Source organism: Candoia aspera, chromosome 5 (genome assembly GCF_035149785.1).
Source record: "Candoia aspera isolate rCanAsp1 chromosome 5, rCanAsp1.hap2, whole genome shotgun sequence".
NCBI classification, from domain to species: domain Eukaryota; kingdom Metazoa; phylum Chordata; class Lepidosauria; order Squamata; family Boidae; genus Candoia; species Candoia aspera.
This window is the reverse complement of record NC_086157.1, coordinates 101,054,771-101,072,368: the sequence shown is the minus strand read 5'-3', so window position 1 is coordinate 101,072,368 and position 17,598 is coordinate 101,054,771. Positions and strand designations below refer to the sequence as shown.

General features: G+C 38.7%; 1 protein-coding gene across 1 annotated transcript; it reads right to left on the bottom strand.

The window, feature by feature from the left end:
• Nucleotides 1-2,790: 2,790 nt before the first annotated feature.
• On the bottom strand, nt 2,791-17,163 carry LOC134499219 (matrix metalloproteinase-27-like). The gene is made up of 11 exons (XM_063305850.1): nt 17,062-17,163; nt 16,182-16,420; nt 15,086-15,234; nt 14,875-15,003; nt 14,342-14,458; nt 12,967-13,128; nt 11,455-11,575; nt 10,665-10,795; nt 9,682-9,841; nt 7,318-7,421; nt 2,791-3,006 (listed from the first exon to the last, which is right to left on the bottom strand). Exons 1-11 carry the CDS (start codon nt 17,161-17,163, stop codon nt 2,906-2,908), a joined length of 1,515 nt encoding a protein of 504 aa, XP_063161920.1. The 3' UTR covers nt 2,791-2,905.
• Between the last annotated feature and the right edge of the window lie 435 nt (nt 17,164-17,598).

Below are 17,598 nucleotides of genomic sequence, written 5' to 3'. Positions count from 1 at the left end.
TAGGCCTGTCCCAGAGTATCTCCTTCAGTCAGGTCATCTTTGGTCTCTTCCATCAGTTGCCCATCAGCATCAGGGGCTGGTGGTGAGATCACTTGGGCTATGGGGGTGGCCAGAGATTGAGGAAAAGCTGGGTAGGAGCAGGGCAATTTTCAGCCAAATTATGAGCACAATGGATTATTGGGAGCTTTGAGAATACTACAGAAGTGGTCAAAGCAAAAGTCCAGAAATGAAAAGTAGATATGCAAACCTGTAACAAGTTGAGTCATAGTCAGAAAGGGGTTATTATGGTAGGAATGAGCTCTCTACCCCAAAGAAAATGTGCTGAAGTTGAATAAATGAGAAAGGTTGGATTTTCCCTAAGATTAGTGGGTGAATTGGATGAAAGTTTCCCAGAATGCCTGCTTTGTATTAGGTAGAACTCCATCAGGTACTCCATGTATGATAACCATCTGGGACACAAGTTCTCCACCCATGTAGGAGTAAGCGGAGAAGGATTGCTTCTATATTTCAATGCTCTCAAGGTTGGAATATGATGGTATTATGAATTCAGATCCCTGACGGTGCAGTGTTTATTTTAAGCATTATTTTCACAGGCAAAAATGGGTAAAACCTAGCCTTCGAGCAGTGTACAGTCTGAAAGATATATTGATTGATAAAGGAAAGAAAAAATATAAGTTGGAATGAATGTGAGAGAATACAGCTGTGTGATTGAGCTTGATTGTGGTTTAGCATGTCTTATGAACGTAGCCAAAGTAAACGATGGTGTAATGCAATATGCAAACCCAGTTTTAAACTGTTTAGGAATAGAAGAAATGGCTTTATGCTGACTGGATTTGGATTTGCAAATCATGCAGTTTGTTTAATTGCATTGTTAGCCACCCAGAGTCACTGGTTTGAGATGGGCGGCTATATAAATTGAATGAATGAATGAATGAATGAATGATGAATGAACTGTGTCTATAAAGGCCAATGCAAAATGGATACAGTACATGTTGAATACAGTAGCTTGTTCCATTAGTGTAAATGGAACTGATTTTAGTGGGACAGAGAGCCCCATGTTTAAAACAGCTGAATGTGCAAAGCTTCCAAGGGGTGCTTTGACAAAGGTGCAAATGAAGCATCCTCTTGAAGCTGTTTCCTGAAAAAAAATGTGGTCCCTCACTTCTAAGAGGAAAACAAATCATTTGCTTTGTCCTGTTCTGCCTCAGAGACCCTCTCAACCTTCTTCTGCAGACCTCTCTCATAGGAAAAGCTTAGAGGAGCCTTTTTGGTGAGTATGGAGGGAGAAAGCTGAGAAGTCTGGCAATGCAGTGAAGGTCTACCAGGGTGGGGTGGCTTTGGTGGCACATTGTGGCTAATTGCAAAGATGCTGGGTCTGGAAGCACTTTGGCCAGCAAAACAAGTTCCCTCTGTGGTCCAAATCATTTCATCAAAGCAATGGTATGTTCCTTTGCATACCTAGTGAACATGCTCATGTGATACTGTAGTAGAACATTCCTGCCAGGGCAGGTGGTTGGATGAGATGATCTCCACTGTCTCTTCCAACCCCTATATTCTGTGATTCTACACTTCTGATCGAAAGCTCAACAGAAGGCTCTTGCAAATTTTATGTTCTATATGGAGATTCATGTGCAAATATTTCATCGCATCGTATTTGTTGGAATATTACTGTGGGTAATATCTTGTTTAATTTGCACCCAGCTCACTCTCAGCATAACAGCAGCAGGAAAGCAGGATGCCAGGTGATCCTTCCTCTGTTCTGCACCATTAAAGAAACAATTGGTGGACAGGGATAAGAAAGGTAAAACTCAGTAGACAGTTCTACTTATGCTCTTGTCTCAGTTGCCATCTTGCTCTGCTGGTGGATAGGGATGATGTATCCAACAGCACTAAGCCATGATGGTTAGTTTGTTTGTGGCATGTCTTATGAACTTAGCCAAAGTAAACTATGGTGTAATGCAATGTGCAGACTCAGTTTTAAACTGTTTAGGAATAGAAGAAATGGCTTTATGCTGATTGGATTTGCAAATCATGCAGTTTGTTTAACTGGCCCACAGACCACAGGAATCAAAAACACATTTTCCTGACTGAAACTTGTTGACGTACCTGTTTATCTGAAGAGTTTCCAGCATTACATCTAAACAGTATCCTGAACCCAAATTTATGTTCTTTCAGTAATATTTCTTAAAATGTAACTTATGCATCCTGTACTTCATATAAAAAACGTTTTGTAATGTAACAATACTTTGTTTTTATTAAAATACTTTCTTGTCTTATTGTACACAAACTACAAACACGTTTTAAAAGTGAATCTTTTTTTTAATTGCAAATCTATGTCAGAATGCATAGCATGAAAACAGCAGTCTTGCACATATTTCCCAGGCAATACATCTCTCTGAACTTAGTGATGCTTATTCAGGGCAAACATGCATACCATTATTGCGATATTGCAGAAGGAAATGCATTCACTGTTTATAAGCAGCTGAAATTCTTGTTAAAGCTTTGAGTTTTGCTATGTATTGAGTAAATACAAATATTTAAAAAGAAATCACATTTTATAACTATAGCAGGAGTACCATAACTAAGCTGCAACCATCCCGAGGACAGCAGAAAGCTAATTTTCAGTATTTCTTTACTGCCATCTAGTGATCTCTGGATTTTTGCTGCCCAAATGTATTATCTATGGAAGTGTTTCTCAACCTTGGCAAGTTTAAGATGTGTGGACTTCAACTCCCAGAATTCCCCAGCCAGCCAGCCATGCTGGAGTTGAAGTCCACACATCTTAAACTCGCCAAGGTTGAGACATACTGATCTATGGTAAATTAGAGTTCATAGTTTTTAGCGCTTTAACAGAATAATCCAGATACTATTTTATCCTTACAGGATTTTTGTTTTAAGACAAATTCTAACAATTAAGCCAGCTGCTGCTCTTCATTACACGAATCACTCTTTTAGTCTTCAGATCAAACTCCCACTGCTTGGACCCATGGAAAAAATAGAAAAGACCTAAAAGAAAGGAGACTATATTACAAAAAAGTGGTACCAAAACAGTGACATCAATTCAGGGAAAACACAGATACCATAATGCAGGCATTGTAAATGTGTAACTGTGTAAACATTGTAGAAAGAATGACTGGCAAGGGCTTAGTGGAAGCATTTTCTGCTCTTTCGGCTGGCACTTGATCATAGAGAGGATGCTAAGGCAGACTCAGAAGTGGCAAATCTTTGCAAGTTTCATTCAAATCTAGCCTAGTAACACTAAGTTTATATCAGCACCTCTTCAATCAATTTATCCCCAATTATTCTTCCAAGACTTCAGCAAAGGATCGTTACCTTGTTGTGGTGCTGGAGCTTGAGCACCTCAATGATGCCATGAGCTAAACCGTGAAGGGCCACCCAAGATGGGAAGGTCATGACAGAGAGGTCAGACTAAATGCGATCCCTGGGGAAGGTAATGGCAACCCACCCCAGTATTCTTGCCGTGAAAACTAAATGGATCAGTACAACCAGAGATATGTCGGTATACCATTGGAAGATGAGACCCCCAGGTCGGAAGATGGTCAAAATGCTACTGGGGAGGAACAGAGGATGAGCTCAACTAGCCCCAGACGTGATGATGCAGCTAACTCAAAGCCAAAAGGACGGCGAGCAGCTGACGGTGCTGGTGGTGAACGGCGAATCCGATGTTCTAAGGATCAACACACCATTGGAACCTGGAATGTAAGATCTATGAGCCAGGGCAAACTGGATGTGGTTATTGGTGAGATGCCAAGATTAAAGATAGACATTCTGGGTGTCAGTGAACTGAAATGGACTGGAATGGGCCACTTCACAACAAATGACCACCAGATCTACTACTGTGGACAAGAGGACCACAGAAGAAATGGAGTAGCCTTAATAATTAATAGTCAAGTGGCTAAAGCAGTGCTTGGATACAATCCAAAAAATGATAGAATGATCTCAGTTCGAATTCAGGGCAAGCCATCTAACATCACAGTGATCCAAATATACGCCCCAACCACAGATGCTGAAGAAGCTGAAGTAGAGCAGTTCTATGAGGATCTGCAGCACCTACTGGACAACACGCCTAAAAGAGATGTTATTTTCATCGTGGGAGACTGGAATGCTAAGGTGGGCAGTCAAATAACACCTGGAATTACAGGTAAGTATGGCCTCGGAGAACAAAATGAAGCAGGACATAGGCTGATAGAATTTTGCCAAGACAACTCACTCTGCATAACAAACGCTCTCTTCCAACAACCTAAGAGACGGCTTTATACGTGGACTTCACCAGATGGACAACACCAAAATCAGATTGACTACATCATTTGCAGCCAAAGGTGGCGGACATCTATACAGTCGGTAAAAACAAGACCTGGAGCTGACTGTAGTTCAGATCACAAACTTCTTCTTGCACAATTTAGGATCAGACTAAAGAGATTAGGGAAGACTCACAGATCAGCTAGATATGAGCTCACTAATATCCCTAAGGAATATGCAGTGGAGGTGAAGAATAGATTTAAGGGACTGGACTTAGTAGATAGGGTCCCGGAAGAACTCTGGACAGAAGTTTGCAACATTGTTCAGGAGGCGGCAACAAAATACATCCCAAAGAAAGAGAAAAGCAAGAAGGCAAAATGGCTGTCTGCTGAGACACTAGAAGTAGCCCAAGAAAGAAGGAAAGCAAAAGGCCACAGTGATAGGGGGAGATATGCCCAATTAAATGCAAAATTCCAGAGGTTAGCCAGAAGAGATAAGGAATTATTTTTAAACAAGCAATGCGCGGAAGTGGAAGAAGACAATAGAATAGGAAGGACAAGAGACCTCTTCCAGAAAATTAGAAACATGGGAGGTAAATTCCAGGCAAAAATGGGTATGATCAAAAACAAAGATGGCAAGGACCTAACAGAAGAAGAGATCAAGAAAAGGTGGCAAGAATATACAGAAGACCTGTATAGGAAGGATAACAATATTGGGGATAGCTTTGATGGTGTGGTCAGTGAGCTAGAGCCAGAATTCCTGAAGAGTGAGGTTGAGTGGGCCTTAAGAAGCATTGCTAATAACAAGGCAGCAGGAAATGACGGCATCCCAGCTGAACTGTTCAAAATCTTGCAAGATGATGCTGTCAAGGTAATGCATGCTATATGCCAGCAAATTTGGAAAACACAAGAATGGCCATCAGATTGGAAAAAATCAACTTATATCCCCATATCAAAAAAGGGAAACACTAAAGAACGTTTGAACTATCGAACAGTGGCACTCATTTCACATGCCAGTAAGGTAATGCTCAAGATCCTGCAAGGTAGACTTCAGCAATTCATGGAGTGAGAATTGCCAGATGTACAAGCTGGGTTTAGAAAAGGCAGAGAAACTAGGGACCAAATTGCCAATATCCGCTGGATAATGGAAAAAGCCAGGGAGTTTCAGAAAACCATCTCTTTCTGTTTTATTGACTATTCTAAAGCCTTTGACTGTGTGGACCAAAACAAACTGTGGCAAGTTCTTAGTGGTATGGGGATACCAAGTCATCTTGTATGCCTCCTGAAGAATCTGTATAACAACCAAGTAGCAACAGTAAGAACAGACCACGGAACAACGGACTGGTTTAAGATTGGGAAAGGAGTACGGCAGGGCTGTATACTCTCACCCTACCTATTCAACTTGTATGCAGAACACATCATGCAACATGCTGGGCTTGAGGAATCCAAGGCTGGAGTTAAAATTGCGGGAAGAAACATTAACAATCTCAGATATGCAGATGATACCACTTTGATGGCTGAAAGCGAAGAGGAACTGAGGAGCCTTATGATGAAGGTTAAAGAAGAAAGTGCAAAAGCTGGCTTGCAGCTAAACCTCAAAAAAACCAAGATTATGGCAACCAGCTTGATTGATAACTGGCAAATAGAGGGAGAAAGTGTAGAAGCAGTGAAAGACTTTGTATTTCTAGGTGCGAGGATTACTGCAGTCAGGAAATCCCAAGACGTTTAATCCTTGGGAGAAGAGCAATGACAAATCTCAATAAAATAGTTAAGAGCAGAGACATCACACTAACAAAGGTCCACATAGTTAAAGCAATGGTGTTCCCCGTAGTAACATATGGCTGTGAGAGCTGGACCATAAGGAAGGCTGAGAGAAGGAAGATCGATGCTTTTGAACTGTGGTGTTGGAAGAAAATTCTGAGAGTGCCTTGGACTGCAAGAAGATGCAACCAGTCCATCCTCCAGGAAATTAAGCCAGACTGCTCACCTGAGGGAATGATATTCAAGGCAAAACTGAAATACTTTGGCCACATAATGAGAAGACAGGACAGCCTGGAGAAGATGTTGATGCTAGGGAGAGTGGAAGGCAAAAGGAAGAGGGGCCAACCAAGGGCAAGGTGGATGGATGATATTCTAGAGGTGATGGATTTGTCCCTGGGGGAGCTGGGGGTGTTGACGACTGACAGGAGGCTCTGGCATGGGCTGGTCCATGAAGTCATGAAGAGTCGGAAACAACTGAATTAATAAACAACAACAATTCTTCCAAGAAACCATGCTTCAGATCAATTTATTTAATTAGCTGAAGGTGTAATTCTTCCCCCACTCCCAGTATCAAGAATCAGACACCAGAATATAACATATAATATGAATTACATTGTGGGCAGAGCATATTTATCCTCTCTAATCACAAAGGTCTTCAGTCTTGATCAGGACCACCAAGGGTGGTGAGAGAGGTTTCAACCTTTTCCCCAGCTGTGTCATTCCCCAAATTCCTCCTTCATGAGAGTGAAGAAGGGGTTACTTTTGCTGCTTCAGGGTGTCAAGATTGAAGATATGTTGGGCTTAGAACTAAACAGGATCAGGCCTGATTAGTACATGGACCACCAGAGAATACCAGGAATGTAGGCTAGACTGGGAAGTCAGAAAACATCTGGAAGAAGGCAATGGTAAAACTCTTTGATGCCACATCTAAGAAGACTGCATGTTAGGAGCTGAACTTAGCTCAATGCTATTTATTTGTTTGTTATCCGAATAATATTTCTGCATTTCAGTTTTTAGGCCTTACAAAAGACTACTGAATAATGCATATTATTACGCAGTTAGATTAGTAAGACTGTTTAAGGTTTGTTCTTAACCAATTTTTCTTTGTAAGTGAACTGTGTTGTGATGTGATATTGTATAGTTTTTCTAAAGCTTCTAGGTACTACTACCGTGGGAAAGTGACATCCAAATAAATAGTGGTAGTAGATAAGTTCCTATGTGTCTGTGAGCAGGGCTGGTCATCCAGCTTCATGATCCAGATTTCAGACCCACATTGGAAAATGCCATTCTTCCTTACCATTGAGCTGGAAGGCAGCATCAATCTTCTGGCCAACTGCAGGAAAATCATCCCTTATTTTCCTTGGATAATCCTCGTCCATGAATTGAGTATTTTCATCATACCTGAAAAACATAATTCAAGGAACATATGCATATTAGGTGCAAGAAATGCTTGATGTGATTCAGCCCATAGTCATCATGAAAGACAATGGGAGTAGCTGTTGGTGTAATACTTGACGTTGGCCAAGAAGAAATAGATACAGAGGGAGCAGGATCAGATGGAGAACAACACAGAGCACCACGAATGAGCTGTCATTCCATTTGCTGATTGTTTTAAAATTAATGGAAAATAATATATAAATATTTGTAAATATAAAGAAGAGATACTTGCATGAAATGTTATAGGGAGTGAAGAGAGATTAAGTTTGTACTTGTTTTTTAATATATACTTTTCACTGAGAATTTTGGTTGTAATAGTAAAATCTAATACAAACTAAACTTAAAGAAAGAAAAGAGAATAAGAAGGAGTAAAAATGCAAGGAAAAAGAAAGAAAGAAAGAAAGAAAGAAAGAAAGAAAGAAAGAAAGAAAAAAAGAAAAAAAGAAAGAAAGAAAGAGAAAAGTAAAAATATAATAAAGAGAAAAATATATATAAAGATGTGACTTCCAACCTTCATCACAAGTATAAACAAATTTAGTAACTCTTCACCCTCTCTAAAGTTACAAATATTTATTTCTTCATCCCATGTCCCATCTCTTATCTATAAACAAATCCATAAAATATCATCTTTTCAGTCTTGGTGTCAGAAGAAAGTCCATATCGGGTTGCCAGAAGTAACAACAATATACAGTATTCCTTCCTTTTACTTCTAACAGTCTTAATCTTTAGTTCATTCAAATATTGTCATAGGATTTGATTTCGTCATTTCTTCTTTGTCCCATCACACAGAGTTCTTCAAGGCTTTAATAAGTCTCTTTTGTAAATCCAGTAGGAAAAAAATTATCCTGGTTTGTCATTTATATTTCCCTTTTACATTTTAAAACCTCAGCCAGTTTCTTTTGTAGATCCAGTGAAACAACCTTTTCTAAGTCATTCTCTTGGCCTGTCAGTTGTAAATCCACTTTCAATACCATTTCTATCTTGCCAGATAAAATTTGTTCTGCGTCTGTCATTTCTTCAGTAACATCTTTTAGACTATCCATAGCAGCAGACATCATTGCTGACATTGTTGATATTGTGGCTACTATGTTCTGATTCCATTCTTCAGAAGTCTCCTTCAGTATTTCTACTGTCATAACTTTTTGCATCATCTTACAGGCCTATACATCTTCCCTCTACCTAAAATCTTTAGTCTCCTCTAGTGTCCAGTTTTTGAAATCATGAAATCGTGCTTATCTCCGTTATGTCTTGTAAAACCAGAACAGGATATATTTCCTATGAGAAGCTGTTTGTACTTTATAATTAATACCAAAATCTTATTGTAAAAGTTTCAATATTTTATCTGGACCCTTAGTCCATTTATAACTTTCTAAGATCAAAATCTTATTTAGTTTTTTGCTGTTTATTTCAGATTCTTTAAATTCTTAACCTTATTATTAAAATTTTCTTTTGTTCAGGATGGAAGGCAAACTCACCCAGCATTTTCAAACTTGTCTTTCTGAAGGTCTCTAATAGCTTAGAAGTAGTTAATGAGCAATTTCCAAAAGTGATTAGAAATTGAGGTTAGCAAACTTAGTGTCCTTTAAAAGTCTCTGCTGTGGTTGTGAGCAAGATGGCTGATCCTGTCATCTCCTAGTGCTCAAACCAGCGGGAGACCACTATCCTTCAGTCTCCTTGTGAGGAGCAGCCATCTGGAGCACATGTGGGGCGATCTCCCATCCTTACCTGGAGAGGTTCCAAGGAACTGTTCTATTCACCAATTCCTTGGTCTTTGCCACAGTCACCAGCTCCACCTTCGCAGAGCCATCTTCAATTTGCCATACCTCCCCTGGAAGCCAGTTTGTTTGTACTTGTGATGAAGATCAGAAGCTACTTCTTTAAATATTTTTCTTTCTTTGTCTCTTTTTTTCTTTCTTTTCTTTTTTGTATACCTTTTCTTTTCTTTTTTTCTTTACTTCCCCTTCTTTCTGAGTTTAGTTTGTATTTTCTTTTACTATTGTTATTAAAACTGTTAATAAAAATATTTTTAAAAATATTTAAATTTATTTATTTATTTATTTGTTTGTTTGTTTATCAAATTGGTCACCACCCATCTCCTCCCATCAGAGGGACTCTGGGCGGTTTACCCAGAGGGTATTAAGATCACATTAATATTCCCCCTCAGTCTTTTCTTCTTAAGGCTAAATATGTTCCTTATTTTTAAAAAGATTTCTAGAGACCTTACCTCCAGTATTGGTTTCCAACAAAGAAATAGGTTTTTCTAGTATCTTTATCAAAAATAGCAGCATCAATTTTCTTAGTGTTTGCTGGGAATCCCAACTTGTCAATGAGTTGGGGATAGCCAGGCTGCATTTGAAGCCTACTCATCATCCAGAACTTATTATCTGTTCAAAAACACAGGAAAAGAAAAAGAAAATCAAAGACTTTAATTTAATTTAATAAGCCCAATGGTATTTATTATTTATGTAATTGATTTATATGGCTGCCCATCTGAAATATATGACTTTTATTTTTCTTTAACTTTCTCTTAAAGCAAAAATCAATGTGAGTTCGTTATAAGAGTCTGTCACCAGAAGCAAACATTTTCTACTTTTACAGAATCCTTTCCACTCCAATCTGCCTGTCTCTGTCTTAAATCTCCCTTAGTCCCTACACCCAGGCAAGCTATTAGCCAATTCAGGAGGGCAATGGAAAATCTGTTTGAAAATCTCTCCTCTCTTTCTCTTGTCAGTGGACTTTGGCTGCTGTTCTTAATATCCCTGGCTTTAAAAGGAAATGAATTCCTGGAGGACACGGGCCCATTAAGAGTTGTTAGCAAGGCTTCCACAGGGGGTTGCGGTCAAACTTTGAAAGATGATGGGCACAGAAGGGGCAGGGCTTGCATCACGACATCATGCCTGCCATCTTGCAGATTTTTACTCCTTCCCCTGGCTATTAGACTTGAAAATTCAATGCCATCTCTGTTTTTTTTCTAATTCCTTTTCTCTTCTTTTTTTGTTCTTCTCTTTTTCTTATTTACAACTTTTCCCTCTTTTCCGACATCTGGCTGCCGGAGAAAGGACAAGTTGCTCTTCCCAGAGATCTGGACTGTATGTTTGTAGAGAGCTTTTGAAATAAGTCCAGGAGCCATATATCACTCTAGTACTACGGGTTGCTCATTCCTGCCCTAAACTTCTAATTCAAATAATATAAGCCTTAATTTCTTACCTTTAAAGAAAAGAACCTGATCGTTCATATTTTCATAAGCTGCCTGGATTCCAGATGGTAGGAGAGGTGACAAAGTAGAAATAGATTCCATGTCCACTTCAGAGCTAGTAGGATACACTCTCCACATGTGTCTGCAATGAATGTGATGGTGGATTTCCCATTACTAAAAATAATTATTTTGTGAATTAAAATGGACAACTGGGCACTATTGTAAATCAGTTTATTTATCTGTGAAAAGTACAGAAATCAGTCTAACTTAGAAAGGTATAGTAAGGGGCAAAAGATGAACCTAAGAATGTTTTCAGTGCAGTGCCTTGCATACCTACTCAGAAGCAAAGCCCACCATGTTTTGCGGAGATTCATCCTAGTCAGTTTTAAGGCTTGAAGGACTAGCAAAGTAAAGTTCCTTTTGAGCTAGAAATCTAAAGTCTCCTGTAATCCAGTTGTTTAGCCATGTAATATTTGATGCAAATCCTACCTTGATTGGTTCCCTCTAAATTCTAGTCTATGTGCAATTTAGGGGAAAAATAATCCTGGTGTTATTCTAAGGTTTATAGTGAGTAAATAAATCATAAAGTACATGTACTGCTTACAGTTAAGCTTTTATGGATCAAAGTCAACAACTTTCTGACATGGAGTCAGAAAAGTAGGATGAGGCAACAAAGGAATGCACGCTGGGGGTACAGAGTGGAGAAGATTTTATTCTCGGTGTCAAACTACTCATCATGTGATATATGTATTGTGCAGCTGTTCTGTCTTTCTTCTTTTAAAATAAGCAAATCCTGTTTACCTTCCCTTTAAAAATATCACTTCTCTTCGGAAGGTAGTGATGGCATCAAAACTTAGCATAGGATCACAAGGATTTGGTAATGTTGGCTCTACTGGTTCATTTGAAGGATTTTGTGATGGTCCTAAAATAATCAGATGAAATGTGATTAGTCATAACATTTATTCTCAGAGTTCAAAGAGACATATTTGAGGATGGGGGTGTGGACAAATGAAGTCAATTACGTAATTTGTGTCAGTTTCATCTAATTAGATAGTGTAATTGCATCACTTCCAGAATGATTTCATGACATGTATAACATCATTGTAGGCTTGTATTGGATGCCTATATTTGGACAGAGTTCTTCCTTGTATTGTCACAATAATCCTACAAGGTAGATCTTGCTAGCTGTGTTCTCATATTGAGCTAAACCATGATATGCATAACCACAGCTTGTTGAATAAATAATAATCGACTGAGTTCACACAACATGCCAAGCCAAAGGCAAATAAACATCATGGTGTACCCATAACATGGTGTATCATAGTGAATTTTGCTGGGGATATTTGAAACAAAACGTATTTCTGTCACTTATGCAAGCAATAAAGTAGGCAGGACTGGCAGGTTATAGAAGCATAACCAAGAGATCCTAGACCTTTGCCTATGTAACCTTTGTCCATTACACCAAGAAATTCTTCCAGATTTGTTGCAGTAGCCATGTGGATGACCCTTAAATGACATGATAGAATCATTGCAGTTGGTTCTCAGAAAACATTACAATGGCTACTATAACCTCAGCAACTATATACACCAACATAAAGGTCAATTCAAAGTTTTTCTTTGAACCCTAGAAGTCTCCATTCTCCTATATTATTGGATAGGGGGATGGCCAACCTACTGCTGAATTGTAAGTTCTAAGAGTTTCATCTTTATGCATCTTGTCTGGGGCTGCTTCAACTTGTAGGCCAGCAATATCTGGAAGTTGGCCATTTTGAATATCCATCATTAATATTGAACTTTTGGAAAGCAATGGAGAATCAATTTAATAAATATATCTGTCTAACTTGGAGCCAAAGAGAGGAAAAATGCTACCAATTTTTTTCTTATTGTGAAGAGGATGAATGGGTGCTTGTTAAAGCAATGGCTTGGTGGAAGATGAGGAGGGCGGAGATGGCATTCACTTATTGGCCAATCTGAAATAACAAACAAATACTGATTGCCTGACAGTTTTCTGAAAGTTATAAGAAATGCAACCACATAGACACTCATGAATCTGCAAATAGTCAAAAGAAACTGGAACAGTCTTGGACATATTTTAAAACAGGTTAAAGAAAATTAGGTTGAAAACTGACCCACAGTTGTACAGTGAACTCTGCAACTCTGCAGGAAAAATGGTAATAAAGTTTCCTAGTCCAACACTTATTTACTACACTGCAGTAGCTCCCAGGCATGTCAGGTTGCCTACGAGACTCCTTTAATTTTTCTTCATGATTATAATTTGTTATCATTCATTTCTGATCACCTGTTTTTTCTTACCATAGATGGCTTGAATGGCATTAATATCATCTTGGGAGAGTGGGGAATCAGCAGGGTCAATGGGTTTATAATTGGGGAACATCAGTGCTCCTGGGTCATCAGAATGAGCAAGGCCAAGTACATGGCCAATCTCATGTGCAGCAACAAGGTACAAGTTGAATTCTAAATAAATAAATAAACCAATAAAACATAGTTATGCATGGATTGTAGATGCATACACAAAGTAAGTTCTACTGTGTTCCATGGGATTTAGTCTCAAGTAAATGCATATATGATTGCTCTATTTGAGGTTTACATGGAGAAAATAAGATATCTATAATACATGCATATAATACACACTCAAACTTCACAAGGATTTATATACCAGAACAATGTTTCAGTTGTATTAGGACCAGTATAAAAAATCATAAATTCCCTATTTTCAAGAGAACCAGTTTGGTCTAGTGGTTAAGGCACTGTACTAGAAGCTGGGAGACCATGAGAAGCCAGCTGGGTGACTTTGGGCCAGCCACTCTCAGCTCTAGGGAGAATTACTGGTAAGCCATTTCTGAATGTGTTGCTGATAAAACTTCAGGGACTTGTTCCTGTAGTTCAGCGCTCAGGGTTGGCCCAATGGACCATAGCAACAATTCCTGTTTTAAGGTACTGTTAGGTATCCTTGGAAGCAGTCGTGGCTGGGCCTGGAGCAATGACATATATCTATATCCCACTTCCCAGCATTTTCAGGGCATGATGGCCAAGTCAAATTGTGGTGGGATATCCATTTTTCCAGCCTGTTCAATCTAGTGGATCCCTTTGTTTGTAATCACTCCCATAGACAGCCATGCTGAGCATTATAGCAAATTAGCAATGCAGCTCCAGGGCTCACATAGCAGGTAGATGCAAATCAGATGAATCTGGGAAAACATAAGGTAATTGGATCTAGTCTTTCCAAAGCTGTCTATACCTCACTCCTTCTTTGCCCATGGAGCATCCACTTTGGAGCTTTCCATGTGTTTCCTCTGGCTGATGATATTCAACTAGCAGTTTTCAACCGTCCACTTCAGTGAGAGCTCCAGCTGAAGCAGAGAACTATATTGATGGCCAAGAGATACCAATGCCCCATCCAAACATCCATTATCTATTTACCTTGGGAGCTGAAGAACTGCATACAAAGCTTTTTAGAAGAAGTTTCAGTCAGCCACAAGTGTGGATTAGTTCATTTTTTTAAATGCAGAACCCTCCCTCCCATAGATGACATGAAATTATATATAAAAATAAGTGACATTGATGTAGACTGTATTCCTCCTGCCTTAACTACAGACAAAATGGCATTATATCACCATTTCTACAAGGAACATTTCCCACCACTAAAACGGAGAATCTTTCAACTTACTGATGGTGGAGTAAGGGAAGGGAACAGCAGAAGAGTGCAACTTTGGGACTTTTTCCAAAACAGGAGTCATGACATCTTCGGCTGGAGCATCAGGGTAATTCCTAGATCTTCTTTGCTCTGGTAAGTGAATGAAAGAATAACGACACTTTCAAGTTGTTCTAGTGCTTTGCGATAGGAACAAGCCATAGGATGATCGAAATAATTGGAGGTGAGATCCCTCCCCCTCTTTTTTTTCCTTTGATGGAGTTCCTACTTACTTATTTATCTTGGTTAGCTCTTTAACCTGCCTTTCATACAGGATCTCAAAGATCTCCTGGATGAAAATCCTTGTCTCAAGTTTATCATCCCATAGTGCTGAATTTACGTAATTGAAAGTTCCATACTTGGTTCAGTGGAACTCAGCTGAGATAACTATGGACAGTATTGCAGTCATACTTAATTTAATAACTTCATTGTTATTCTGGATTGATTTCTTTGGAGGATTGTCTACAGCCTCAGCTAAAATAGCTCTTGAAAGCTGTATTACTGCTCACCATGTAAGCTGGGTATCCAGGTTTCATCCTCATCAAAATGGATATTTCCACGCAAGTAATGTCCAGGAGGGAAAGCATGCCCAAGGACTTTCAGGGGTCCATCAAATTTTCTTGGACAGTGGCCATGCACTAAATGACATGATACAAGGTTACTCTCACCTCATAAAGACCTTAATAAACCTTAAAGCTGTTGTAGCATTTAAAGTACTACCTCTTGTTGCAAACTCAATCATGATGTCTGCTCTCCCTCTATGAATTCTGATGAAAGTCAGAGGAGACACGCTACTCCAAACTTCAAAAGCCTTTTTGATAGAGGCATCCACATCAGCTCTACTCATGTCAGGTGTGTAATTCACAATTCTAATACAATTACAAAATGCAGAAAAATGCAGAAAAACTACAAAATGCAGAAAATTTTAACACTGAACATTTGTCATTTGCATTGCTATGGCAATTAATGATCTAGTTTGAAAAATGAACGTATGAATCAGAAACAGAGATCAGAGTAGATTGAGAAAAATGGCTCAAATCTTTCCAATTCATATTGGCCAGTTCCCATAACTTTTATTTTTTTTATTCTGATGTGGGGAATACAAGCTCCCTCCCCCCATGCCAAAGGCATTTTCTTCCAGTGAACTGTCTTTGCAGATTAGCAGTGTCCAACTTTTTCAGGCTATTTGGCCTTTGACTGGAGGGGAGTGGGCAGGCAGTGGTCCAAAATAGTAGGTCTAGCTGAAGTAAAAGTTTCCCTTTTACTTCAGCTAGTTTATTTAATGGAAAAGTTTATTTCCATTAAATTAAATTATTAAATTAAATTAAATTAAATGGATTAATATGCTTACTTCCCACTCATGTATTTAATAATTCCCCATTTCTATCATATTTAAAATAGTGTTTATAGTGAACCTTAGAGTTCCCCCAAACTTTCAGAAGAAGCATGCAATCCAGAGGTCCTAACTTGTACATGTATACTGTAAATGTTCAAGTTTAGTTTTTGCAGTTTAAAACTATGTTCTGATATTGACAATTACTTTTCAGTATCCTTCACAGCTTATAAACAGTGAATTTATGAGAAAATTTGTTGTTGCTTAAAATCTATTCCACTAAGGAGGTATTACTTTGTTCTGAAGGTCTCATCTGATGGCATGTTGACTTAGATTCAGGGGATCTCACAAGGACATTTTTGATGTCATCTCATTTATTTTTATTTATTTATTTATTTATCAAATTTGTCACTGCCTATCTCCTCTCACCAGAGGGACTCTGGGCAGTTTATTTATTTGCTATGCCATCAAATTATTTTTTACCTGTATGTAAGTTTGGTTTTTCCCCATCCAGGAAGAGCCAGGACATATTGTCCAATATCAGGAACACCACATCGTGGTTGTTGCATAACTTCTAGTGTCTGAGCATCAATCTTTCCCGTTACATTCAATCTAAAAAAGTCTTGCATTTCTTTGATTTTGTCCACAAAGGATAAATTACTTATTTTCCAACCTCGTTGCCTTGGATCATCTTTTGGCTCATAAAACTGATTGATATATGCCTGATTAAAAACAGGAAAGCATGTAGGTATAAAAACTAGTACATAATTTTCACAGTAATTTATTATACAGGTAGTCTTCGTTTAATGACCATTCATTCAGCAACTGTTTGAAATTATGACAGTGCTGAAAAAATGGATTTACAACCTGTGTCTGAAATTATAACTGTTGCAGTGCCCCCACAGTCATGTGATCAAAATTTGGGGGCTTGGCAGACCACCTGCACTTATGACTGCAGGGGTGCTTCAAGGATTCAACTCCCCTTCCCACCTATCTCCTCCCCCCCACCTCTGCCCTTTTAGAAGCCCTGCACCCTGCTTTTCACACCTTTTTAGTTCCTTTTTCTTTTTTTGTAGCTTTTATCCTTGTCTCAAAACTTAATAAAATTCTCTTAAAACCAATCCAGGAACTATCAAGGAAGAGACCACACCCCAAACAGGACTGGCAGGGCAAGCTCCTATATATAAACAGTCAGCAAACTTCACTCTTCCGTGCACTGATGATGTTAGCTAGACAGGTAACTAAACATTTGCAGGAAAACAGCCAAGCTCAAAAAACACTAAGAACCCAACAGTTCAACCCTGAGCTACATATATCCTCTACTATTGAGTCCAAGTTTCTCAGAGCCCAATGGCATTGTTACCTGTGCAAGCTGTTCGTTGTGTTCTTCGCTTCTCTTCTCTGAAAAGGTGGGGAGTCCATAAGAAAAAGCAATAGAACAAAATAAGAACAAAATATGTTTCATCTTAAAATTGGGTTGCCTTGTTGAAAGAGCAGCAAAGTTTCTATCTCCACTATTCCAGTCCATCTGATTTTCAAATTTTTGTGCTTTATATTTCATAAAGCCAGCTGTGGACTGACTCACCATTTCATCATGCTATGATTAGCAACAGAAAGCACACAGACCAGTAGAAGGTGTCACAAGGCAAGTAGACTTAAAATCCTGATTGTATAAGCCTTTATAGTACCTAACTAGCATTTTCTTTATTTAAGGCAAAAACAAAAAAACCCACCCTCTTTAAATACCTGTCAGTTTTTTAAACTGTGCCTTTTACCTATACAACCCCTACCCACACTAAACCTTAATGTGATTTGTTTGATTTGTTTGATTGATCCTGTTATGTGAGGTTAGTCATTGTGGGTTGAGAACCATCATTTATAGTACAGTGTATAGGGTGAT